We start from the raw sequence: 26,913 nt of genomic DNA on the forward strand, positions 1-26,913 counted from the left end.
AACAGAAAATACCAATTTCTTGAGTTTGGTATTGTTAAGGTACAATGTGGCAAAGACTGTTGTTCAAATACTGAGCCAATGCATTTAATTCTATGATCATTTTACTAATGACCTGTTCAAAATTGATCCCCTTCTCTAAACCAAAGCATGTTTATACTTCCTCCTAACAGATCCTCTAGGTGTTATGGTGGCTGCCTTTCTGAGGGGCACAGTATAATGTGTTTAGACTTCTCTGTAAAATAATCTTTGAAGAGATCAAAAATGAAGATAGGCACTTGGTGAGTGACTGGTCTACGTTAGAGCATTCCTCTTGCAGGAAATGTACGACTTGATTAAAATTCACCTGGATTCATTTAGACGTCTGGTGAGCTGTGGCCTTGGGAATTGGTTGTGAATTTGTGTTTATCCATTTTTCAGAAGGGAAAAAGCAGTTGTCATCTAGTGGGGCTTCTTTATGTGAGTGAATTAAATTAACCAGTACTTAAACTGTTACATTAACAGCTCTGGTAATGAAGAATGTCCTGCAGTAAATTTATTCTAAGTTGAGAAAATTTACTTATAAAATATATTTTAAAATGTACTTATTTCATTTTCTTTTTAGTGACAGTTTCTTGGTTAAATAAGATCTCCTAAAGATAACGTTCTTTAATCTCCAAAGATGACAGCTGTTGCAGGTAATCCATAATTAGTATTCCATATGTTCATTTTGCTGTCTCTTAGCTAACAAGACACAATCACCTGATGTTACTGATTGTTATTTACATTGATTTAATGCATACATAAAAGAGTTTGTGGGGTCTGTGCTATTATACTTAAGATTTGAAGAAAAAAATTCTTTTACTGGATAACTTTTTATTTCTTAGGTAAAACTAAACCAAAATGCCCCATCCCTGGAAGTGTTCAAGGCATGGTTGGATGGGGCTCTGAGCAACCTGGTCCAGTGGTAGGGGAGTTGGAATGAGATGAGCTTTAATGTCCCTTCCAACCCAAGTTATTGTATGATGAAAATCAAGTTTGTCAAGGAAATTACTTGGTTTTCAATATTTTAAAAACGTGCTTCATATTTTAAGACACTTTTAGCTCTTTTCTGCTGAGTAGCAGTAGGCATTTAGGAAGACAGCTGTCACCATCTTGTGCTATTTGAGAAGAAGATATTTTTTCCATATCACACATTTTTGTTTCCCTAACCATATTACCATATCTGCTCTGGATGGGCCAGAATCTCTTGGTTTTTCTGGGTGAGGGGGAGGAAGTAATTCCTTCTGATGCTTTTCTGACCTGGCTCTGGAATTCATGCTTGGCATGCAGGTGTATGTATTAATTATTCTTTTAAACTCCAGGGACTGGATTCTAGAACACAATCTGCAGTCCACATACATGCATACCGGGATGGAAAGAGGCAAATTCCTGCCAAAGAGTCACTCGTGTAACCCGAGCTTTTGCGGAGCATTTGCTTCACTTCTTTCACATGTGAAGGATGGCTTGTGTCTGTAAAAGCATTTTCCCTCTACATCCAAACCCTGATGTTCAGCAGATCCTCTTGTTCTGTGGAGGAGGGAGATCTTGGTGCATGAAACACAGCTTGTTGCTAATGATCTTGTTTTCAACTCCAGAGGAGTTTAACTTGCTGATGTTAATGTTGCTTCTCGCATGTAAACAAATGCTTTCTATTAACAACTTGATCATTGGCTGGAGTACAGTTAATACAATTAAAACTGGCATCAGCACATGGCTGTGGTCTCTATTGTGCCTTCTCCTTGCTTCTCCCTGCAGTGCTAGAGGAGGTGCTGGTGTCCATTGAGAATGAGCTGCAAGCAGTGGAGATGCAGATACAAGAGCTTGTGGATAAGCAGCAGGAACTCCTTCAAAAGAAGATGAGAGTAAAGAATATGATAAAACAGTCCTCAGGAGACTTGGAGGCAGGTGGAAGTAAAGACACTGAAACATCAGCTGAGGAATGGAACAAAAAAGGTTTGCAGAGTCAAAGCCTAATATTTTAACAGAAGGGTGAACTAATTCAGTTGGGAAAACCGCAGAGTTTTGTTTGGATTATGATATTGTCCTATTTAATTTTAGTCAGCTGGCTGACATACCAGGGTAATGGGTTATTGTTTATACTTGTCTCACTGGACATTCCTAAACACTAATCTTGAGTTGTTCTGGGCAGAATTCTGTTCTGTCAGAATGGCCTGTTATAACTACTTTAATTCTTTGCTTGTTGCAAAGTTACTATTTGATCTGATTTGCTCTTAGAATCCCAGAGTAATTTTTTATTGCAATACTTGTATACTAAATGCTTATATTGCAATACTTCTCCTTGTTTCTATTTTAGAACAAGTTGCTTTAGATTTTCTCGGGATTTGATAATGACAATATTGCAATTCTGCACTTAAGAGTTGGTTTTTGCTGGTTTTATGTTTCCCCTTGCTTGAGTGAGGACATTGGTAGTGTTTGTGATGTGTCATGTAGCCTCACTGTCTTACCAAATTTATGCAAATTAGATAGATGCTGACTGCCAAAAATAACCAAGAATACATTATTATTGTAGAATTAGTGCAAGTGGCAAGTTCCTCGTGGTGGTGGGAGGGCTGCTGTCTTTCAAGTTAGACATTAAGTGAGGTCCTGAATAGTTGCTGCTTCTTGGCCATGTTATACCTTGCCAAATTTGACTCAGATATTATGAATTTTTTTCTTCTTTTTAATTTAATTTTCAATTTGTAAATGCCTATATCTATTACATATATATATATACGCTTTTTTGGCTTTTTAAAAATGAAATTAATGTTGTAGTTGAATCCGTATTTATCTGTATTTGAGTATTATGCATATGTAAGAATACTGATACTTTATAATTGCAAATTATTCTATTGAACACATAATTTGGTTTGTGTAGTTCTATTCTCACCTCCTGTGCTTTGAAAATTAATGTCTTTGCAATCAGCTGCTGTGTATGTATTAAACGAGCAGCAGCTAAATTTTTTTCCCCAGTATAAAGCTCATGGAGGCCAGTAGGAGGCTTTTCTTTTTTTCAGAGAGCCTTGGATTTTAACTGTGCTCTTTGTAAATCTCTTTGCAATGTCACCTCAAGTCCCAAAATTAATTCTTGAATTGCACGTGGTGTAACTTGGACCTCCCACAGTTTTACTGCATTTTAATTTTAATAGTACCAAAAAGATGCATCAGGAAGTATAATTTAAGTTTTTACAGTGTTACATCTTTTAAAAATGCAGTCTTTAGGTCTTTATTGAAGAAAAGAAAAAACTATTATAAGCATGTTGGGGTGTTGATTTTGGGGAAGATTAAACAACTTTTCCCCCTCTTTATTTTTTTAATAAATGCTTATTATTGATGGAATATATGGAAAAATGGTATCCCTCCTTCTTTATACTATTTGTAATTGCTGCATTTGTATGAAGGAAGCATTTGAGTAACTATTGTAGGGCTCAGTGTCTGGTTTTATTTGTTTTCAAGGTGGGGTTCTTATTTCTAGTTATTTTGGACTAATGAGTTAACATGATCATTAGCACTCTGAAGTTCATCTGTTTTCATTTTTTCACATTAGTTCACACCCATTTGCTTTGGTCTGGAGGTGAATCGGGTTTACAATTTGAGTTTTCAAAGGTCCACCCTAGAATATGGTGTTTCCAGACTCAGGTTGTTTGGAGTTTTTTCTGTGCCATTATGAATCTTTAAACACTTTCCCAGATCTAAAATTGTGTCAGTGCTAGATTTAGTTATTGAATATGTAAATTACTACGCCTTCTTGTATTTTAATTTGCTTATGAAATGTGTTTGTTGAGTTTGTTTTTTCCCTTAACAGATTTTCCATGGTATGAGAAGATCAAAACTGCACTGCAGAGCAAATTTAAACTCCAGAAGTTTAGATCACTGCAACTTGAAACAGTAAATGCTGCAATGGCAGGGAAGGATATATTTCTTGTCATGCCTACAGGTGGTGGAAAGAGCCTTTGTTACCAGTTACCAGCTGTCTGTTCCGATGGTATGTAAGGGGAAAAATGGACATAATAAAAAGAGTTAGATTTATTTTCTCCCTTTTCTAGTTATTTGGAGAATGAACATTATTTGGTGTAGTTTTTGTTTGGTTGGTTTATTTTTAATAGCTCATCCAATTGCACTGGCAGTTTACTTATTTAAAAAGGCCAAATTTACCACTCCCTGTCACTTCCTAGTTCTGTGGCAAATCAGCACCTCATGACACAGATATCCAGCTTGTTTTGTATATCTTTATACTCTATCTGTTGGAGCTCAGTTGTGTTTTTGGTCTAGACCTTAAAAGGAGGTGTATGTTATGGACATTTAATAAGAATTATCCCCGTGTGATCTGGCACTCACTTGTCAGCTATCCAGGAGGGGAATCCTCTGCTCTGTATGAATCTTAAGCTTACGTTTGGCCGTTTCTTCAGAGCAGGACTGATGCATCAGTAAAAAAGAATTAGAGGAGATATTTGTGACATCTGAACTGCACAATGATTGATTGTTACAGGTTTCACACTGGTGATATGTCCTTTGATATCTCTCATGGAAGATCAGCTTATGGTTTTGGAACAGCTTGGTATCTCTGCAGCCTTATTAAATGCCTCAAGCAGCAAGGTGTGTTTAAGTTCACGTGTTTTGTGGTGTATATGCTGGTGTCTTCTTACCTGTGAATGTTGAATGGATGAGACAGATTTATCAGCTAATGCTCTTCTAGCAACAGTCTCTGGCCAGGAGGGTGCTGTGATATGGGTAAGGTGATTAAGTATGATTAAGCATCTTGTGTTCATGTTTTAGTGACAACACCACACCACATGGGAACCAACACCTTTTGTGGAATAAATAGATTTCTTGGGGCTGTTTAGAGGGTGTGACGTGCCTTTGGCTGATGCGTGTTGTATATTTTTACTCAGTTTCTAGACTTGGAGTAGGTGATTTTTGTCCTCTACTACCATGTTGAGCAGTGCAGGCTTTTACATATAATTATTTATCTCTTATTATAGGGTGGTTAGCTGTTTGATCCAGAGGCCAAGAAGCAACTCATTTCCCAGTCTCATACTAGGCAATTGCTTTTTTACAGTTATTTTCCTGACTAGCAGGAGGCTGTGATCATTAACTTGCACATGACACTGGATTTGATAAGTCACTGCTTGATGCAATGTGCCAAACTTGAAGCCTGCTTTGATGCAGAATGCTCTGCAAACTCAGTAATAAAAACCTTGTTGTGTGCAAGGAATTATTTTACACTTGTAGTGTCACAGGGAGGTTTGGTACATCACAGTTTATTGGGGAAATATTGATACCACCCGATGAAGCAAAGACACATATTCAACACTTTGCTTCTTCAAAGTTCCATCACGGATTTTCTAAGTATTAAAACGACCATTTTCTATACAGTGATCTTCTACAAAGGCTCATAGTGGTCAATACCGTGGAACACTTAATCATTCTCTGATAATTACACCTTATAAATTGCTAATCACCTCTTAAGAGCCTTAGCACTAAGCAACTTCAGTGTGTTGTCCCAGTTTGTTACCCCCTGCTGTCTTGTTTTGTTTTGAACAGGAACATGTGAAGTGGGTCCACACAGAAATGCTGAAGAGGAATTCACAACTGAAGCTCATTTATGTGACCCCTGAGAAGATTGCGAAGAGCAAAATGTTCATGTCCAAGCTGGAGAAGGCTTATCAGGCCAGGTGCCTGGCTCGCATTGCTGTGGATGAGGTGCATTGCTGCAGTCAGTGGGGCCACGACTTCAGGCCTGGTATGCTCCTCAGAAATCCCCTTTGCTGGGCTGTTCTGGCATCAGTGAATAATGACCTGGGCCTTAAATAAGGCCAGCTGCTTCCTTCATGTGTTAAGTGCATTCTTAATGTGTGACACATGCCTGTGTTAGCTCAAGGACTGTAATTCATAAATCATCCAGGAGCTAAGTTCATGCAAATGATGATTTCAACATAGATTTTGCTATTAGTATTCTGAAAAATTATTTATTCTGCTTACTTTAATTGGAGCTTTATAAAATCAAAGGTTTTGCTTGGCATCTTTAATATGAACAATAGTTACCTTTAATCTACTGCTACGTGAAAGTCTCATCCTGTACACTACTCCCTAGCACTTCTGATGAAGGAGATAGAGCATTTTGTAAATTCATGATATATTTTAATCATCTCTAAAGCAAGTGGAAACAAATGCCCTTCACTTATAGGGAAAGAAAGTGTACTTCAATTTTTTTCTGTCTTGGAGATTGTAGAATATTGCAATATTCTGTTGCTGTTTCTTTGTCTTTGAAAGAAAACCTGATTTGAAGCAATATTAACTGTAAAGTCACTCTTAGCAGTTTAGCTAAGAAGTGGTGCCTGAGCCAAGAGCTAGGCTAGTTCAATAGGCAGTGTGGAATTTGGATATATACCTCTGGCTGCACTTCTGTTTGAAGGCAGCAGTACGAAGCCTTTAAACATTTTTTGTTATTACACTCTGGTCTATGTATCCAAATTCCACATTGCTTGTTTATTAGAAAAGCTGTGTTTACTCAAAAGCTGTTGTAAAAATGACCCGAATGCTGTTTGCAAAATAACCTGAATGTTGGTTAATACAATGCCACACATATCTTTCTAACTTTTGAAGAATTTCTATTTCCATACACTTTTGCCTTCTGAATTGTGACTGATAATTGCAGCCTTTCCATACCTGGAGGGGAGCCTAAAAGAAAACTAGGGAGGGACTTTTTACAGGAGCTTGGAGTGCCAAGCTAAGGGAGGATGGCTTCAAACTGAGTTTAGATTGGGTATTAGGAAGAACTGTGAGGGTGGTAACGCACTGGCACAGGCTGCCCAGAGAAGTTATGGATGCCTCATCGCTGGAATGTGTTCAAGGCCAGGTTGGATGGGGCTCTGAGCAACGTTGGGCTAGTGGAAGGTGTCCCTGCCTGTGGCAGGGGGTTGGAACAATATAGTCTTTAAGGTGTCTTCCAAACCAAATGGTTCTGTAATTGATTCTTTAAAATTCAGTTAGACGACATCTCTTTTGCGAAGTGCAACCTGCTTGTTACTTCCTTTGGATGTATAAATTAGTTCTGTAGTAGATTAGCAGTAATAACATTTATTGTTGTATTACCCCATTAAATACTATCTACATAAATGCCTTAAGTTTGCATTTGTGGTATGAGAAATCATTTTCTTTCCCCTTTTTGTTTTCTTGCTTAGACTACAAGTCTCTTGGTATCCTGAAAAGACAGTTTCCCAATACTCCCTTGATTGGATTGACAGCAACAGCTACCAATCACGTTTTAAAGGATGCTCAGAACATTTTGCACGTTCAGAAGTGCATTACCTTTACTGCTTCCTTCAATCGGCCCAACCTTTTCTATGAGGTATGTCTTGTTACCTGGTTTGTGCTGTTGTGCTGTCTCCTGCTGGGAGAGGGACAGGCAGCAGGCTCAGACTGCTTCACCCTTTTGGAAAATATATCCTATGATGGCAGAAAGGTTATGAATTATTCTGTTGTGCTGTGAATTCTGTGAAATTTCACTTTGGCCGCAGGTTTCTTTATCGTTCTTGGTGGGGAAAACTTGCAGGTTTGTTTTGGGGTTTATTTTTCAATGGACTTTTGAGTTGTAATCTGACTGTTCATAAAAAGAATATAGTAAATTTTTTTTAAGGGCAGAATAGTTATATTTATTATACTGGAAAAAGTAAAATAAGGATGTTTGGCAGACTGTTTGCCCACTTGAACTCTGACATGTGCTTAATATATTTTTGAGGTTCGGCATAAGCCTTCAAATAATGAAGATTTCATTGAGGACATAGTTAAGACCATTAATGGAAGATACAAAGGACTGTCAGGTAAAAAGTGTCACAAAAGACACATGTTCTTTCATAAGCTTTAGCATTGCAAGGATGTTGGGATGTTTTCAAATGATCTTGAAGCATCTAGAGAAATTCTGCCTTCAGCCTACATTAAACATCCAGCATTAGAATAAATGAAATTTAGTAAGATCTATACCATGAATAATTTCTCTCTTCATTCATTAATGTTTAAATGTCTTTACTGTTTACTTGTATCTTCTGAAGTATTGAACTGGAATGTTGATGTCTATAGAACAATGTTTACATAGGTAATAATAGGAGGGTTTAAGATTGTAAAAGCAAGGCTCAGAAAAGGTGATCTCTGTGTTCTTAAATCACACATTGTTTATTATCCATGTGTTAGGATACTTGTTATCTTTAACATGTTTTTTCATATTTGATCAGAAGAGTCATCTGTTACTCAGTGCCCAGAATAGGTGTTATGGGGTGAATTGCAGATAAATGCAGAATTGTAAAAGTTGAACTTGTGTAATCAATAAATTCTGCAGTGGAAGTAAAGAGGAGAGACATCTTGCCAAGGCAGCAGAACCCAGGTTCTGGAGCAGCAGTCTGTCCCTGTCTCTGCTTGGAGCACTGTGGCTGGAGGAGCAGCTCCCTGAGCAGAAGTTGTGCTAAGATGATCAAAAATCACATGGCTTTGTGTTTAATCCCTGACTTAGCCCAGCTTGACTAATGATAAAAGGCAGATCTAACTGAAACCTCATGTGAGATGCTATAGATGTTGTTGTATGCTGGGTTGCATAAGGCATAGCACCCCTTTAAAAAGCATTGTCTTCCTTGAACATTAATAGAATGCTTCCATGGTTCTATGGATTGGCACCTGTATTTCCTCTTTAGCCTTCAGGTCCAAGCTGATAACTGAATTTTCCTTCATGAATAACAATACTATGGACTACATAGGCACAAAGACTGTATAATGCTTTTTAATTATTTATTTCACAAGCTAATAAAGCTTTCACAATTGTTTTTAAGTATTTGGGATAGTTTGGCCTTTTTAAGGCATTACAATGAGGCCTCTTTCACTTTTGTGCAGGAATTGTTTACTGCTTTTCTCAGAAGGATTCTGAGCAAGTTACTATGAGTTTGCAGAAACTGGGAATCAAGGCAGGGACTTACCATGCAAACATGGATGCTAAATATAAAACCAAAGTTCATAAAGGATGGGCAACAAATCAAATCCAGGTTAAGTAAATACTTTACATGGACTTAATGTTTTATTTAAACAAATTGTTGTTTGGTATCTTGATGATTTCTTGTTCTTTTTCACAGGTTGTAGTGGCAACTGTTGCTTTTGGCATGGGAATTGATAAACCTGATGTGAGGTTTGTAATTCATCACTCTATGAGCAAGTCAATGGAAAACTACTACCAAGAGAGTGGACGTGCAGGTATTGCAGGAAGTGGCTTTTGCGAAGTTGCCATTTACATCCATTATACCAGTAAAACTGTCCTTCAGTTTTCCAGGCATTTGTGCTAAGTCTCTTGCCTTTGAGACAGTTTTCAAAGGGTGCAATGAAACTGCCTCTGTAAAGAGGCTTTAAATATAAACTGCATTCATGACTGGGCCTCTACTGCAGTGTAACAAATAACAACTGGGTATCTAGACCTCCACTCAGCATTTTTTAAATACTTGATTTTCTATCAAATCTGTGTCTTACCAGAATAATATGATACAGATTTGATATACAATTTTAGTTTTTTTATTTTGTATAGCACCTGGGATGTGTGATCTGCTCAGATTGCCTCTAGATGATGTTTAATCACTGTATGAATTTCAGAAATACAAGTGGGATGGGGAATTTTAAGGATTGATCAATTTTTAGCAGCACTAAATACCTGTTATGGCCAAACTCTACCCCCAAAAACATTTTGCAGTGTTTTGGGTTTTTTTGATCTTGTTTATCTCATTACTTTTTTAAAGGCAGATTTGAATCTATGTGGTGTCAAGGAACTTGAGGGGCAATTGGTTGAAATTGTAATTATCTGTTCATTTGAATGCATTGCAGGTAGAGATGACCAAAAAGCTGACTGCATTTTGTATTACGGGTTTGGAGATATATTCAGAATCAGCTCAATGGTGGTGATGGAAAATGTTGGCCAAGAGAAGCTGTATGATATGGTGTCTTATTGCCAAAATATGAACAAGTAAGTTACCGTGGTGGCTTGGTTGCTTAGTTTTTAAATGGGCTAATTTTGTTGGGGTTTTTAGGTGATGTTTGGAAAGAAAAAAACAAAACAAAACAAACCTCTGAAACAAAACCAAAATGAACCCATCACCAAACAAAACCACCTATAAAAACAGGAACAAACTTACCAGCTTCAGGATACAGTTCTGGAAGTGGCTATGTTGAGGTGAAATGTCTGTCAACAAACACTGTTTGGATTTCAAATCCCACTCAGAGGAAATACTGGAGTTCTGTGGTTTTGACTCTAAGCTACAGTGTTTAATGGTCACATAGGAATCCACGTGTGTTTGCTGCTTCTTCTGCTTCACTGTGATACCTGGAATACTTCATGGAAAACATCTGTATCTGTGTTGTGGACAACTGGTGCATCTAGTAAAACCTTTTGTGGCCTCAGTGTAGCAATGAGTTCATATTCTTACCATTTTTCATTCTCTTAAAACTGCAGATTATACTCTTGTGCTTCAGCCAAACTGTTCCTACATTGGTATTGGCATAGCTGATAGGGAATACTGGTGTTGCTGTATTTGTTCTCTGATTTTTCCTCTGGTAATTTTTTGTGCTTGTTTTGAGATCTGAGCTGTCCCTAGAACCTTTTTTGCCATTTTCATGCTGTATAAGGCAGGTGTTACATATCCACCTGGGATCTATAGCCCCCCTCTGCTCTCTGCTCTTCAGGTGTCACCGGGTGCTCATAGCCCACCACTTCGATGAGGTGTGGGATTCTGCAAACTGCAACAGAATGTGTGATAACTGCTGTAGAGAGAATGGTAGGTAAAGGACAGAGAACATGGGAAAAGTTGATTTAAAGAAGTACCTGGTGTAGAAAAACTGTAAGCAAATTTTCTGACCTTGTGCTTGTAATTTTGTGCTTGTATTACTGACTGTTTTCAAGGTGCAGATTTTGTTATGAATATCAGTTTTTGGTGGCCTACTGTTGCCAAGTTAATTTAAAAGCAAAACAAAAAAAAAAGCCTTGCTATTATATAGCACAAATGTATGTATTTATAACTACATATAACTATATATACAACTACAAAGAGCTTTCTATATGAATGTTCCTTGACTTTTACTTGCAGTGTGTGAGAAGATGGATGTAACAGGATACTGCAGGGATCTAATAAAGATCCTTGAGCAAGCTGACAGCATGAGTGAGAAACTCACCCCACTGAAATTAATCGATGCCTGGTCTGGGAAAGGTGTGTCCAAATTCAGGGTCCCTGAAGTTACTCCACCCAAGCACCCTCGAGAGGAGCTGGAGAGAATTGTTGCCCATTTACTGCTGCAACAGTATCTGAAGTATGTAAGATAATTACTTTGTTTTCTTTGTTTTGGTTTTTTAACATTTTGTAGTAATTTTTCCTTGCTCTCTTGTTACTTCTGTATAACATTAATGGATACATTCTGTAGTCTTGTTTTTATTTCAGATGCATTTAATGTAGTTTTAAAAACCCTTCAAGTATTGCTATATTTCCATTTCAGAAGTTGGAGGAACAGTTGAAATGCTACATCTCAGGCAATTTTAAAAAGCTGGGGTCTCCTGTATTCAGGTAGAATGTTTAAATCTGCAGCAGGAATAATTTTGGAGAAGTCTGCAGTTCATACAGATCTCATTCACATTCCATGGATAAGGAAAGCAAATGGGGTTGCCCACACGATATCTTAAGTCAGGAAAGACTGGCTAATGTGAAAAGTGGTACTCAGAAATTTTAAGAAAGCATAGTGGAACTAACAACAGTGCTGCCTCTGCAACCTGTGTGCTATGTTTTGTCTTCTCATATAATTTTATAAGTTTAAGAATATCTACATATATCTAATCCCTTTATTTTGACTTAATTTTTCTTTGCATCTCTCTGTACAGCTTTTTTTAACATTATTAAGAGGGTGAGCAGATGACTTTTTTTTCCTCATTTTCCTCCATGTGTTTCAAGAGATTGACAAGTGTGCATCTAAGTGTTTTTGTGTGTGTCAAGGTCCACAAACTGAATTATGTCAAGTGTTGATCAGAGTAGGTCTAAAGTCACCTGACTGTCTACTTGATTAGATAAAGCAGAATGAAGCTGCTATTTGGAACATCCATCAGAAGGGTTAATGTGTCCCTGTCCTTATGGAAAGAGTTGTTGAGATCTAGGCAGGCTGCCTAGGGAAGTGGTGGAGTCACCATTCCTGGGACATGTTTTTTTTTATCCACATGTTTTGTGAACAGTGTTCAGGTGCCAGGATATGGCACCTGAGGACATAGTTTAGTGGCAGTGCTGGGTTGGACTTGATAATCTTAGAGGTCTTTTCTACCCTTGATTCTATGATTTTTTTTCCCCCTGCATATTCTGGCCTGTCTCCAGCCTTCCCTTGTAACAGTGATTTCATTCATGCAGGGAGGATTTCAGCTTCACAGCCTTTGCTACAATATCCTACCTGAAGGTGGGACCAAAAGCCTGGCTGCTGAAAAACGAGGGACACGTCATCACCATAGAAGGGATAACAAACAGCAAAAGATTTTTCAAGGTATTTAGATCTGGTCTGATTTGCCATATAGGTATCTTCTCCATTACAGCTTAATTTAATGATTTGGTATCTGCTCAAAACATGTTTTGTAGTAATGCAATCAACCTCATAAATATCTTCTGTCTTGTGTGGGAACATGGAAAAAGGAGGAAAACAATGTTAGAATTTTAATTGAACTCTTAAATCTTACAGGTCAAACCATCTCAATCTTCAAATTCAAAAGGAAGCAGAGAAAATGCCCAGAGTGGATCAAAGACTGTCCAAGATGTAGTGGTGAAGAAATCACAGGAACATAAACGGCCCAGCTGTGGTCCTAACTTAAAAGCAAAGAAGCCTAAGCTTCAGGCAGGTGCAAATGACCAACCAGTGGTTATTGACTGAGCGTCACAGACTACATTTAGGATCTAATCATGATTGCTGCTCCATGGACAATGCAGCGTGCAAGTTCAGTTTGTGCTTTAGTAGTGGTATTTTTATTAAATAAAACACTGAACAGGGAACAAATATCTTTAAAAACTGTCAAGTCTAGAAGGCTAGTAGTGAAGGAAAAAGTGTTTAATATCAAAATAATTGGTGCATATCTTAGGATACAGCAATGATTACAAAACCTATATAATGACCACGTTGCCTTTTTAACTCTTTTGGATGTGTAGTATATAGTAACACTGTGGCAGGTTCAGGCAGCCTGGAAAGGACTGTCAGACACGCAGAGGTTTCCAGACTTCCTTCCTGTGGGAGTCTCCACTCACTGCTCCCCTGAGAGTCCTCTTCAGATTTCTCTCCTTTGCAGCACAGGACTTGATGGTCCTTAGCTCTGCATGAAGGCCCTGTCACCTCCTGTTCCTTTTGCCTGCTGTGCAGGTGACTTTCCTCTTCACCAGTGACTCCACTGCAGCCAGGGCACTGCTTTCCGAGGGCAGCTGCTGTCACCAGCCCCAGGGAGTGACATCAGACAGCTGGAGACTGGGATGCTCCAGCATCCTTCCTCTGGAGCCCTGGCTGGGTCAGAGCTGCTGCTGTGCCAGGGCTGGTTGTTCCAGCAGTTCTGCAGTTCAGAGTAGAGACGTGTCCCTACACCCTCTGTGGCATGTTTGAGTGAAATATTGTATGTATTTATGAGTGATTGTGTATTTATTCCTTTGAAATATGTCTGTTGCTCTTAAAATTGGACTTCTCTAGGTTGTTATTCAAATAGAAATTTGTGACTTCTGTGCTTGGCAGAAGTACCTAAATTTAAGTTTACACACAAGACAACCTGCCAGCCTAGGATACACTTGAACAGTTACTGCTGCCTGCAGTGCATTCTCAGGCACATATGCTGACTACTAGATTCAGTTTTGTTTTCTTACTTTCAACATCTTAGTCAAAGATCAGAAAGGCATGTTCAATTTCATTTAATAAATGCAAGTTCTGGGTGGTTGCTTTTTAGTTCTTCTCTCTTACACTTACATGTATAACAAATATAAAACTAATATCATTAAGAACATGCTCTCATCTTTATTCTTCTGGTAAAATTGTGACAGTGACTAAAAGCCTATCATCTTTCACCCATCCTTTAGCTGAGACCTTTACCAAAAATTGAAAATTTAGTTAAAAACAGTCATTCTCTTAAAAAACATTAAGTGATTTGTCTGGGACAAGTCTCAATATGTACTGCCAGCTTTGTATTGAGTACAATAAATTGTTCCAAATTTGACCCAAAATAAATAGCAACTCTCAGGCAGCAGCTGTAGAAAAAAATCAAAAGCCAGGATGAAACAACTGCTGTCCAGGGCTGGCATTATCCAGTACAGTACAGCTCTACCCCAACACCTGGACAGCTGAAGGGACAAGCAGTTAAAAAAACTGCTTTCAACTGACATCTCATCCTAGCTTTCATTGTGCAAAGTTTGTGTTCTGTACTTAACTGAGTACAAAATACATTTATTTCAGAAGTAAACTTATGGGGGGAAGAAAAGGAGGAAAAAAAAACCTGAGTAAGGCCATATATTTGCAACCCACATTCCAGGCAGCAACAGCTCTGAGCACCCTGTGCCCTAAAACTGTTCTCTGTTCATCTGGGCCAGCTCGACAGAGATTGTACCATTAGCTGGTACCAGTGGCAGTAACCAGTCAGTATTTTGGCAAGATCAACCCAAAATCTTAATAGAGGATTGCATTTATCCCTCATTTCTGATAATCCTGAGAAAACAGTTTCCTAAGATGTATGACTTGGTATCAAAGCTTCATACAAAATGGGAATGGGGGCATTGTTCAATCAAAATAATCTTCTATATCAATATCTGGATTTAGGAGATCTTCACCGTAGGCTGAAAGATCCATTTGATTTAGAATTAAGTTTTCAAAGGTTTCTTCCAAGTCTGTTTCACCAATGAGCACAGCTCCCATCATTCGGCCGTTCTGCATCACCACTTTCACGTACTCGTGGCCCTTGGTACATCTCAGCATCAGCTCGTGGTCTGAGCCCAAGCCCTGGGCGTTGTACCTTCCCAAAACCACCACCTAGCAGAAGGAAAAGGGAAAAGCTCTCATAAAAATGTTGCAGTGCCTTTTAGCATTTCTGCTGCTAATAGTTCTTGGCCTCAAAAGTGATGCAAACAGGGAAATATTTGTCCCTAGGGTCCCTCCACCCATCGCTGGCTAGCAAACACACAATGGACTCAAAAATCTTCCCCTTGAAATATCATACAGATTAGTTCAAATGGAGAAAATCTAAGCTAGGATTAATTCTATACAAAGAAACCTGTTTTCTCAAAGCATCTGCTCAGTGTCAGCAAGTGAATATAAGCAAGCAGTATGTGTTACTCAGTAGTTTACATCTATCAGACTGCACTGACCTTGTAATTGAAAAATTTTGTAATGTGAGCAAATAGTTCAAAGCTGAAATCCATATCAATAGATTCCCCTAAAGCATCTGCTGCCATGCACTTTGCTGCATACCATCCCATCTGCCGAGCTTGGGTCCACAGCCTCATCTGGAAGAGAAAATTGGGAAGATTTAAGTCACAAGACCATCACTGTGCCATGACCACACTCACTGCAGTGAGTACTCAAACAAATACTCAAAACAAATACTTTGTTTTTAATACTCAGAAGGGCTGGCCAGCTTGGTTTCCAGCCACCTCCACGAAACTCAGTCACCAACCACCCAGGACTATCCGCTGGCTTAACCTTTCCCTCCTTGGTGTATAACTCCCCATGGATCCCACGTGCGAGGATGTACCTGGTGCCACACGGGGCTGGGCTCCCACGCTGCCGTGCAGATATCTCCAGCTGCAAACACATCTGGCAGCGACGTGTGCATGTGCTTGTCTACCTTCAGTCCTCCATCTTCACCCACAACAAACTGAAGGGGTTCACACATCAGCCATGAAACAAGTCAGCAAGGCATCCAACTCCCTCCCCCTTCAGCAATCAGCTGTTCCTTTATTATTTACCGTATGCTGAGTGGCAAGAGCTCCATGGAAGGTACAAGGCATTACTGTTATTATTATTTCTAGAGCACAGCACAGGTTTTTAAAGGACTATTACTGATACCTAGGCAGGGAAGTCACAGGGCTTGCCAAATTCCAAATCACACTGTGTGTTACAGGATACCCAGTCTTAAGAGATGACTTTACTTGCCAAGGCAAGAAAAAACTTAATTTTTTTTTTTTTTTAAATTTAAATTTTTAAAATTGCAAAAACTTAATTCCTGATCTAAGCTTATAGCATAGGCCTGGAAATATCTCATGGCTCAACATCAGATCTATGTTTTCAGCATTTCCTTCTTTAACCAGAGCACAGCCTTTTACTTCCTAATCAGATGGCACCACTTAACCTGAAATACCACAACATCCTGGTATTTTATGGGATCATTTTTTGGTAGTAGCTGGTATGGGGCTATTTGTTGGATTTGTGATGAAAACAGTGTTAATAACCCAGGGATGTTTAGTTGTTGCTGAGCAGGCACTGAACACAGAAACAAAATGATCTTGAGGTGTGGAAATTCACATGGCAGTTATGAACTCTGGAATCACCATCTACATTTGGTTGCTGACTTCTCTTAATGAACATGAGCCCCTTGACAGCTCAGTGTCCCAGATGAAAAGTACTGGAAATAGTTGCTTTCTTTCCAGGAGCAAATACCAAGATTAGTAAGGTAAGACTATGGTACAGAACTAACATGGAAATTATTCTATATTTTTGCCACATTAGCCAATTATACAGAGGCTTTTCTCTCTGCACATGCTTAATACTGCATATGTACTATATATAAACACCTGGGGAACAAACATAATAAACCAAGACCACAAATCAAATACACTTGTATCATGTTGGATATCTCACTATCAACATAACCTGCCTTATTTTGAGATGGTGCACAGTATTTAAATCTTTAGCAATCCATGTTTCATATCAAAACACAAGCATAAACCAGCAGAAGAGGTTTCTTTATCCCTATTTGAAAAGCTTCAAAAGAAACCAATATACTTACATTATTGCCATCCAGAAATGGTTCAACATTTGGCACAACCCCAGTTGCACTGACAATGAAATTGCATCCATAAATTTTTCCATTAGTTAATTCCACATATACAGGCCACAGCACTGAAAAAGGGGAAAATTTTGCCCCAAGAATGTAACCAACTGAAGTTATTTTATTAATTATGTCTTAAGATATGAAAGGGAAAAAAAAAAAAAACCTACAAAACCTTTGAAGTAACTGCATTGGTAAAGAAAGATTAAAAATGAAAAAAATTATCAGAGATTACCTATAACTTTTCTTAACATCGCTCAGAACTAGAGAAAAAATATTTTGGATGTCAGCTCCAATTCCTACTAATAACTTTCTTCAAAATTTTCCTAAATTAAAGCCCTCTGTGTACTGTGGGATGTTCTCTCAAGTATGCAGTTGCCAAATATTCTTTTATGTAGAAATTTACAGATGCACAGAAGTGCCTCAAAAGCAAAAGAACGGCACAGATTTGACTTGTGCTGAAAGTAACAGATTACTAAAATAGTATTTTAAATATTCATTTTAATTCAGTGGAAATTATAGGCATAATTATTCATTTTTAAAAAAGGGAATATTTTCCTCTATTTGGAAGGTTTATTTCAGTTTTGATACAAAATGTTGGTGTTTTTTCTCCTGTTTTAAAATGTTTTTTCTCCTGTTTTAACTTTACTATTAAAATATTTAATGGATTTTGTTAGGATGGAATATTCTGCATACAGGATTTTGGTTACTTTGTGGAAAAAAGTGTCTGACCTGTAAAATTTTGTAATTTAATTGCAGTCCATAAATTTGATTACTGTAAACTGCTAGGCCTCAAATTATAGAGATAAAAGATTTATTTTTCAAAACTGTATTTGTTTTAAAACAGCAAACAAGATCAAACATGCTCCAGCACCGATCTATCTTCAAGGTCTTATCAGCACTGGCACTCACCCTCATCTGCTTCTACATTTTTCTCTCCTTTAGGAAAAGTCAAGGAAGTCCGCTGCAGTTGGATAAATTCTTGCTGTAAGTGTATTTTCTTTACTTCACACAGTATTTCAATATGTACTTTATGAGAAAACTAAAGAAAAAATGACAGAATTATAAACATATTGATTAGCGATCACAAGATTGAGAATAGCAAGGATATCTTCACCTAAATTGATATTACTAAAGTGGAAAACCCCCCACAATATATCTCAGCCCACTAACTGGATTCCCACACTTTCCTCATTTTGGCACAGGTTTAACCATAGCCAATGGCAATTTACCTGCTTTTTCAACAGGTATCTGATGTTCCTTGAAAATTCCTAACAATTAGATTTTTCTGGCATGCCAGAAAACATATTCAGGTCCCCCTAAGCTTACAGGAAGAGAGTTCAAACCTTATCAGAACAGAATAAACTAAACTCATCTTTTCTGTCTTTCAGGATTGCAAATCCTTTGTTTTTCTATCATGAATTAAATTTTGGTAACAATAATAAGTTTATGTTCTAAACACTGTAAAAAGAAAAAATATTCCGTACCATTGACCCACATTTCAACCATATTCTGATCTCAAGCCAGAAGTTGGAAAATTACCTGTTTCTCTAAATTCTTTTGTGAATTTGGGTGTCATTTTATTCTCCACTACACAAATACAGTTCCACAGCCTTCAACAGCCAAACCATCACTGATTAAGCTGCTAAATATCCTAAACATCCTTTAGCTGGTCTATGTCTGATCATCCTTGACAGGTCATTTTTTAAATGCAAAACAGATGCAAACACCTAACAGTTCAGGAATTCATAAATGAAAAAAAAATCAAATGTGAGGATTTTTGCTTTATTGCAAACTCTTGCCAGTGCTCATGCCCACAACATTCAAATAAATATGCCAGCAAGGTTATACCCATACCTCCTTAGTCCCTTTAAGGTGTAAGCCCTCGTGCCAGTCGGGGCCTAAGGCACTGCCCAGCTTGTCAGATGCTCCTGTAGGTCTTCCTTTCTCCTCACTTCCTGAAGAAAAGACATGGAGTATATCAGATTTAGTGTGCATACTGCCTTGTCTTCAGAATTCAGAACGAGGATTCTCAATTAATAGAAAAATACCATCTAGTGTAATATCCTTATTCTTCCTGCCTGATGTCTAGAGCCACGCTCTTCTTTTTGTTATGACTTTGGTCATACATATGTTTGTGTGATATGTGTTCATGCAGTGCTAGTTAATTGTTGTTTCTGAGACTGCAGTTTCACTCCACCTGTAATAATGTTCTGTGCGATTTCATCTGCTCCTCCAATGTCTTACTATGTGACAGCTCCTCCTTATATAATGGTGAGTTCACATCAAAACATTACAAAAAATAGAACAAGTTCTTCACAGAAGGAATGCAGGGAATTAATATAAATTTGGCACAAAGGTAAGCACTTTTTTACAGCTCACAAGAAACTATTACATTCTGTCTGCATAAATTTGGGATGGGTTTTTATGTTGCTTTTCTACTCTCAGTTTTTGAAGAAGGAAATGTCATTAATGATAACAGTAAGCCTTATTCCAAGTTGCTAAATTGACTGTTTTTAAGACTGTCTTTAATATGAAATGCTGCTGCTGCAGTGTCAGGAAGCTAAACCCCATACCTTCCACTGTGTACTTGGTTCTTTTACACTCAATTGGAGTCTCTTGGCCTTCAGCAGTGAGCTTTGGAAGGAGGAATTCAGCTGCTCCTGCATCAAAGAAAGTATTCCCAATGGCTTTGTCTTTGATAGCCCAGATTACTTCACAGCCTTGAATTTCATACCTGTGGGCATTTAAACAAGGGATAAAGTGACAGACTGCCTGAAAAGGAGCTGACTGTTAGCAACACAAGCAGAAGTGTGTCAAGTTTCCTTCCAGAAGCCAGAACTAGGGGATCCAAGACTTTCCAACCTATCAAATCCACTTCTACATATTTACATAAAGAACCCATTTAAAAAAAAAAATCTCTTCAAGTTCACAAGTCATATTTTCTCACCAACACAACCTTGACTGAACTGGGGTAGGGGATGGGGGGGCAGATCAAATTTATAATACTAATAATTACTATTTCTTCTCCCCATAATGAAAAATAAGTGCATTTCTGCCAGACTCCTACTGTCAAAAACAAGCATTTGGATCTTGTTTGCACTTGGATCTTGTTTGCACTATGTGGAACATGAACTGAATATTCTTGATATCTATGTGTCAAAGCTTCTACTGGAGCTTTCCTAATTTTATGTGTCAGTAAAAAACACTATGTTGCAAAAAACAAAAAACAAACCTGTAATCAGTTTTGCTACTAAATGTTCTAAGAGATAAAATTTTATAAGTCAACCTTCTCCCAAACTCAGGTACACTAGATTTAGCATTGCATTGTTCAAGATTTTATTTATGTATTTTTTGTTCACTTACACTAATTCAAGGGCAATCCCACCATTTCCTACCACCACTATTCTCTCAGCTTGAGCCAAATTCTTCTGAAAAGCCTGCATTAAGAAAGGAAAAATGTCAATTAGAGCATGTTCCCTCATACTGATCAACCATATCTTTTCCAGTATTTTCTTGCTCTTAGTCTTGATTTTCTCAGACTATTGATACACATCTAGCTAGGCTGAGACCTGTAACAGAAGCTGCTGTTGTAACAAACAATTTCAGTTTCACTTCAGATTCTTTGAAAATGTGACTCCTTTTTTTATCCTCAAGGTCCAGCTTTATTTGATGAATGGCAGCTCCATGTTACAGAACAGCAGTGCTCACACTGCCTCCTCTAATTCTGAAGACCTGTAGCAGTGAAACTTCACCTTTGCCTTCCAAGCTTAATTTTTAGTCTATTAAGTTATTTCTCAGGTGAAAACTTTTCCACATCTTTGACTATTTCTAACTCTTTTCTGTACAAAGAGGAGAAGCTACAGTAGAACTACAAGAGAATAAATCATTCCTTCAGTAGCTTTCCACTGTACAAAGCAGCCGTTTGTACCAGGTACCACACACACCTTCCCAGGGAAATTTCTTTACATTTTCCAATTGGATTATGCCTGGAGGGTGAAAAAAATATTGTTTATTCCATATTATCGTTTTAGAAATAATGTGTATGAGCTATCTATAAACTTAACAAATAAAGTGACATCAATTTAGTGGCATTATAAGGCTGTTTTTCTGCTAGTGAAAATGTTCCTATTTAAGAATATATAATAACAAATTATTTCCTTTTTCTCCATTTCACTCCGCAATAATTCTGGTATTTTGCACCAGATGCAGGAATATATTACACATTTTTAATTCCCAAACACAATTACCTGTGCACTGTCAGTGTCCCGGATTCCTAATACATACGGGTTCCCTTCAACAATTAATTTTGGTTTGGCTCCAGCACACAGGCAAAGTTTTTCATATATGTATTCTTTCCCATCTTCAGTGTAAATTTTCTGTTAGCAGCGAAGAGAGAAGAAAAATCAATTCACCTAAGAGAATTAATCTAAATCAAGACATCTAAGAGCACATCAGCTTTCTCTTTCTGTAATGTCACAGTAATTTGCAGATATTAAAAGCTGTAAGGGGCTTCTTAAGGAACAAGGCTTCATACTCTTCCTGACTGTGTGTCATTTATTCCCACCACACCCACCACAAATAAGTGACCAATAAAATGGGAAGTGTACACAGTGCACTCGAAGCAAGATCAAGTTTACCACTGGGTGGCACTTTGTACTCACTGGCTGTGCTGAAAGAGTTCTGTGTTTTCTATGTGACAAATGTCCCTCAGGCCCAAGGAACAGAACTATGCACTGCTGTACATTAGCAATTGAGAATCCCATTCAAACATTTCAACAGCAGTTGCTGTGCTCTGAGTTAACCAGGCACAGGATAGGACACAGTTTAGAAATCTGTTCTTTGCTGAAGAAAAAGTGAAGGCACTAAACAAGCTATGTCATTCTGAGAAAGACCTTAAATTTTAACATTTTATGACATTATTTGTTGTTCTGCAATCCAGAAGCTGCATTGTTCAAAGTGGTTTTGGGCAAAAGAGCCTCCAAATCCACATAGATTAATTATTGGTGTCCACCAAGACCTATATTAAAACACTACCCTAGTAATGCTATAAGAAAACAATTGGATTCAGAATGTTAGCAGAATCTACCTGGAATTACATCTCCAAACCTTAAAAGTGACCAAAACCAGTTTGGGATGTGAATGTGAGTTTCTCATACATGCTGAAGTGAAAAATAACATGTTGACACAGAGCTAACAAGGGTGTGTACATGCTGTCCATTGTTGATATTTGCAATGTATTTCCTGCTAAACAAGGAAGAAAAAGTGGAAATGTTGGTTCTTTCAAGATTTTTTTTGTCCTCTGTATATATTTCTACTAGAAAAACAGTGTAAAGAAGTAAGTGAAATTAGAATTAGGAAATATTTTCTTGTAATTTTGGTAACTTATCAATTCAATAACCAAAATGTTCTTGAACAAAATTTCTCACCCAAAACATTCAGCTACTTCTTATTTTTATATACATAACTTGAAAAACCAAATAAAAAAGAAAACATTAGCTTACATGTTCATCACTTTTCAACTGTTTTACTCCAGACTGTATAACTCTAATATTGGGATATCGTTTTTCTAATAGGGAACTTGGTTGCTCTTCGACATCAAATTCCTCAAGTGTTTTGGAGACCTGTAGGAGAAAGAAAAGTATTCAAAAATATGGATCATTTACCCATTTCTTTTTCTAAAGCTTTTGACAGAGGTGCTGTGTTCATTTATAGTAAAAAAGTCACCACATAAAGCCCATATTGTCTGAAAATGTGTTATCACGTAACTGCTAAAAGTTTCTTTTTCAATACAGAATCTTTTCATGCCTCTTCCTGGTTGAAGAGTCAAAGTACTACATGTTAATCCTAAAGATAGAGATTAAGCAAAAATGGAGAACCCTGGCAGTTGCTCTAACTGCTACAATGTTTTATTCCATAAAGAAGTGTATTATCAGAGTTGTTAACACTGCTTTTTCATTTATGTGACGTGATGTTAAAATCCTGGTTTTTCTCTTTTTTGTAACTTTGATAAAATAACTCATCCAGAGCCACTACCTGATATTTTAGAGACCTAGGGGGGATGGACAACATCAAACAGAAAACAAGCATAAACCAAGTTAAAACCCCAGAGAGGCAAGCCAGAACTTGAAAAACATTCAAATGATGATGACAGTTTTGTGTTTTATCCAAAAGAGAGTGGCTGCATGGAAACATCCAGGCCTGCTACTTTACTGAATATTCAGAGTTTGGAACACAGCTAGGAGCCAGAAGCCACACCATGCTTGCAATTCAAAAAGAAATTAAGATGCTCATGTCCAAAACTTAGATGCTTCTGCCTTCCAATAGTGCTGAGCTGTTCCCTTATTTTTCAGATATGTAAATTTCTGCTGATCTGAATTACAGACTTTACATCTCTGCGCTGTGCAAATGTCTCTACTGGACACTCAGCACTTTCAGAAAGCATTCTGTAGTTGGATGTTCTTTCAACAATCCCACAGAGGGCTCTCAGACTTAGCTTCATGACCCTACTAGCCACAAATCTGAATTTATGCATACATTTGATTTTCTTTTTCAAACCAGCAGGAAAGATGGCACTGAATCAGCAGCTGCTGGAGTAGGCAAAGCTCAAATCAATTCCCCAGAAGGCTATCCCTTCTTTTGCTACTTGTCAGAAGGCTGTTTCTGCCCCAAATTCAAACATGAGCAAGACTATGATACCATTTCAGTGCTTCTGAAAGGTCACTCACTAATAGAGCAGTGAAATAAAGCTTCAGTAAACACACCTCAGCCACGTAAGTACCTGGTTTAACCTTTGCCTGAATGGTGTGTGTATATTCACCAATTACTAATCACTGTAAAATAGCTCATCAGTCTTACTAACACCACTGCAATCACACTAATATGAAAACAAGCTCAAAGTTCATGAGCATCTTCCCCACTGGTTCTAAATTATCTGCACAAATAAACTTTGAACATGTCTTACTGTAAGAAAAATCTCTCTTACCTGCTTGAAATTAGTTACAGCTTTTATAACTGGGGAAGCTGTCACTAAAAAAATGTCTTCTGATGGGAATTCTGCAGCCAGCTTGTAAAGAAACAGAAACCACGATGAGAGTCATCATCAGACTTAACACAGTAAAACTACTGGTGAAAAGCAGTATGCTAATACATTACTTTGATTTTGTAGAATCTTATTGAAAAAGCACTACTGCAGGATAACAGAAGGATAAGGACTGAAGAGAATTTGGAGGCACAACATTTATTTCAATCACACATAAATATACCTTCAAGAACTGCAGCCATAGTGTAAAGGACTATTGTCACAATATTCCAAAGGCCATCTGATGGATCAGACTGTGGGGGGAAATGGCACCAAGGGAACTTTGAACTTTTGAATGTTCTTGGCCTCTCTAAGTCGAGGCAAGTGACAACTGCAGAGACGTTTTCCACGATAGCGCTCCTCTCATCTGTGGACATTGTACATATGTTTGCCAGTAGGGCTAGAAAATTACATAACCCAAGGTAGATGCATTTAGCTTGTTTTGTTTTATTACTGCTTTTTACGGTTTTTCTTATTATTTGTTGTTCTTGTATTGTTACATAATGTTCTTTATTTGTAGTGTTTTATATTTGTTTTAATTATCAATAAATTAGACAGCAGCTAGGAGCGTAGGGCAGCCACAAGCCAGTTAGGTAGAAGATAGTAAGTAGGGACAGAACCTATTATTTCATAACGCGTCAATTTACAACCAAATTGGACCACACTACCGGATTTGTCCAAGGTGGACGGGCCACCTTTACTTAACCCGGAAAAGGAACATATATTATTTATATGTGTTCGAAAAATAGCGTTTCATTACCTGCTTCGAAATAACCTTATCAGCTTTGAACCTCTGGAGAAGTACTTCTACATAGAAAAACATCCTTACATTACAGCTCTGCTGCCCTGGGGCTGCGCTTGGCTTGTGTTTTCTCCAGCGAGACGAATTATTTTTAAGACACGGGGATTAGGGGAGTGTAGGGCAGAGTATGGAAGTACTACATGCGAACACTTATGCAATTACAGGGTAGATCTGTTTCGATGACCGCGCACAAGCGCGGGCAGCGGGGCGCTTCCAGCCGCTCTCAGCCGGCGCAGGCGGCAGCACAGGGCCGCCAAGGGCCCGGCACACCGAGGCTCCCCACGGGCTGGGGGAGCCTCCCGCATCCCTGCGGACAATTCCCGGCTGGCGGGGAGCGGGGGAAGGGAGGGAGAGCCGCGGCCCCGTTACCTTCTCGGCGCAGGTGACCCCCGCGATGCCGCCGCCCACCACGGCGAACCGGCCCCGCGCCGCGCCGCCGGGCCCCGCCATCGCCCCGCCCGGCGCGGCCCCGCCTACGGCGAGCAGGAGCGGCACGACTTCCTCTCCTCCCGCGGGCACGCGTGAGCGCGTATGCAGCCGCCCCGAAGCGGCCTTTCCCCGCCGGTTTGGTTTTTCGGTGCCGTGTGTTACTATCTGCTGTACGGCTCTTGGCAAACGACGGGGATCAGACCCCGTCTGGCACCCATTCCGGGATCTAGCTGTAATCCAGTCCAGGTTTTACCCCATTCCGTGTTCCGGCTAAATCCGGTCCGGGTTTTCCCCGATTCCGTATTCTGGTATAATCCAGTCCCGGTTTTCCCCCATTCCCTACTCCAGGAAACCCAGTCCGGGTTTTCCCCCACACCATCCCCCAGGCACGCTCTGTAGCAGCAATCCCTATAAATTCCACACATATCCCTATAAATTCCATTTTCCCTCAGATTTTTTGCATATTAGGCAGCTTCATATGTAATATGAACAGCAGCAAGGCTTGCTCCGTTTATTGAGTGAGACTCAGAGTGGGATTTAGTGAAATTCCTGCGAAAATCAGTGTCCAGGGCAGCCCCAGGTGTGGTCAGTGAGGATGAGGAGGATTTGGGCAGCCTCAGGTGTGGTCAGTGAGGATGAGGAGGGGTGATACAGCCCCAGGTGTGGTCAGTGAGGATGAGGAGGATTTGGGCAGCCTCAGGTGTGGTCAGTGAGGATGAGGAGGGGTGATACAGCCCCAGGTGTGGTCAGTGAGGATGAGGAGGATTTGGGCAGCCTCAGGTGTGGTCAGTGAGGATGAGGAGGGGTGATACAGCCCCAGGTGTGGTCAGTGAGGATGAGGAGGGCCAGGGCAGTCCCTGTGCCCCAGGAGAGCGCAGGAGAGGGAGCAGCACACCTGAGCAGGTGGGGTAGCACCTGGGGGTGCAGGGGTGATCTCTTGTCTTTCTCTTTCAAATTCATCTTTCCAGTTCTATCCCAGTGCCTTCAGACCCTTCCAAGTGCCCTCAGTCCCATCCCAGTGACCCCAGAGAAAAGAGGTGTTTGAGGGGAAAACTTCCTTTTCCATTACTGGCTGTGTTTAAATTGGAGGGGATTCCCCTTCACCATGATTTTAAGGGTATCAGTTGAAGGAAAATCTCTCTTCCACGACTTACCTGCCCATCAGCTGATGGACAATTGTTATTTTCTAGTTTAATGGGAAGGAGAAAACCCTTATGATGCCATTTTATGGGTTTGAGTTGAGGGCAAACTCCCCATTTTCATCATCTTAAGGCTTAAATTTCAAGTGAATCCCTGTTATCCCTTGGCTTTAAGAGTTTAAATTGAGGAAAAAATCCGTTTTTCTGACATTTAAAGTGTTTCAATAGGAGGGGAGAGAGAAAATAGAAGGAAATGAGAAGTGGAAAAGGTCAGGAAGGAGATGAAAAAGAACATGAAAGGTGAGGGGGAAAAGAGGGGGAAAACAGAGTGAAGAAAGGGTGGGAAAAACGAGGTGGAAAAAGGCAGGAAATGTGAGTGAAAAAAGGATGAGAA

At 39.0% G+C, this 26,913-nt stretch overlaps 2 protein-coding genes and 1 long non-coding RNA gene across 3 annotated transcripts; 2 read left to right on the plus strand and 1 right to left on the minus strand.

The window, feature by feature from the left end:
* The first annotated feature begins 601 nt into the window (after positions 1-601).
* On the plus strand, positions 602-14,714 carry RECQL (RecQ like helicase). Its single transcript, XM_068190469.1, has 14 exons — positions 602-674; positions 1,774-1,971; positions 3,821-4,000; positions 4,505-4,611; positions 5,560-5,758; positions 7,200-7,366; positions 7,757-7,838; positions 8,896-9,044; positions 9,132-9,249; positions 9,868-10,006; positions 10,723-10,814; positions 11,124-11,343; positions 12,420-12,549; positions 12,742-14,714. Exons 1-14 carry the CDS (start codon positions 659-661, stop codon positions 12,928-12,930), a joined length of 1,986 nt encoding a protein of 661 aa, XP_068046570.1. The 5' UTR covers positions 602-658; the 3' UTR covers positions 12,931-14,714.
* PYROXD1 (pyridine nucleotide-disulphide oxidoreductase domain 1) lies at positions 14,167-25,441 on the minus strand. Its single transcript, XM_068190470.1, has 12 exons — positions 25,321-25,441; positions 24,054-24,134; positions 22,573-22,692; positions 21,319-21,447; positions 20,435-20,508; positions 19,645-19,805; positions 18,926-19,026; positions 17,981-18,110; positions 17,027-17,139; positions 15,773-15,895; positions 15,387-15,524; positions 14,167-15,051 (listed from the first exon to the last, which is right to left on the minus strand). The coding sequence occupies exons 1-12, from the start codon at positions 25,399-25,401 to the stop codon at positions 14,803-14,805; spliced, it is 1,500 nt and encodes a 499-aa protein (XP_068046571.1). The 5' UTR covers positions 25,402-25,441; the 3' UTR covers positions 14,167-14,802.
* On the plus strand, positions 16,197-23,035 carry LOC137474172 (uncharacterized). Its single transcript, XR_010999212.1, has 3 exons — positions 16,197-16,690; positions 18,014-18,055; positions 22,645-23,035. It is a non-coding gene; the product is annotated as an uncharacterized lncRNA (long non-coding RNA).
* Positions 25,442-26,913: the final 1,472 nt, after the last annotated feature.

Source organism: Anomalospiza imberbis, chromosome 5 (genome assembly GCF_031753505.1).
Source record: "Anomalospiza imberbis isolate Cuckoo-Finch-1a 21T00152 chromosome 5, ASM3175350v1, whole genome shotgun sequence".
NCBI lineage: Eukaryota > Metazoa > Chordata > Aves > Passeriformes > Viduidae > Anomalospiza > Anomalospiza imberbis.

Coding starts and splice junctions, on each gene's coding strand:
- RECQL (XM_068190469.1), top strand. Junction 7,367..7,756: donor GGCCCAACCTTTTCTATGAG/GTATGTCTTGTT, acceptor TATATTTTTGAG/GTTCGGCATAAGCCTTCAAA. Junction 10,815..11,123: donor TAACTGCTGTAGAGAGAATG/GTAGGTAAAGGA, acceptor TTTTACTTGCAG/TGTGTGAGAAGATGGATGTA.
- PYROXD1 (XM_068190470.1), bottom strand. CDS start 25,401: ATGGCGGGGCCCGGCGGCGCGGCGCGGGGCCGGTTCGCCGTGGTGGGC. Junction 22,693..24,053: donor CTGTAACTAATTTCAAGCAG/GTAAGAGAGATT, acceptor TTTCTCCTACAG/GTCTCCAAAACACTTGAGGA. Junction 19,806..20,434: donor GGGATTGCCCTTGAATTAGT/GTAAGTGAACAA, acceptor AAATGCCCACAG/GTATGAAATTCAAGGCTGTG.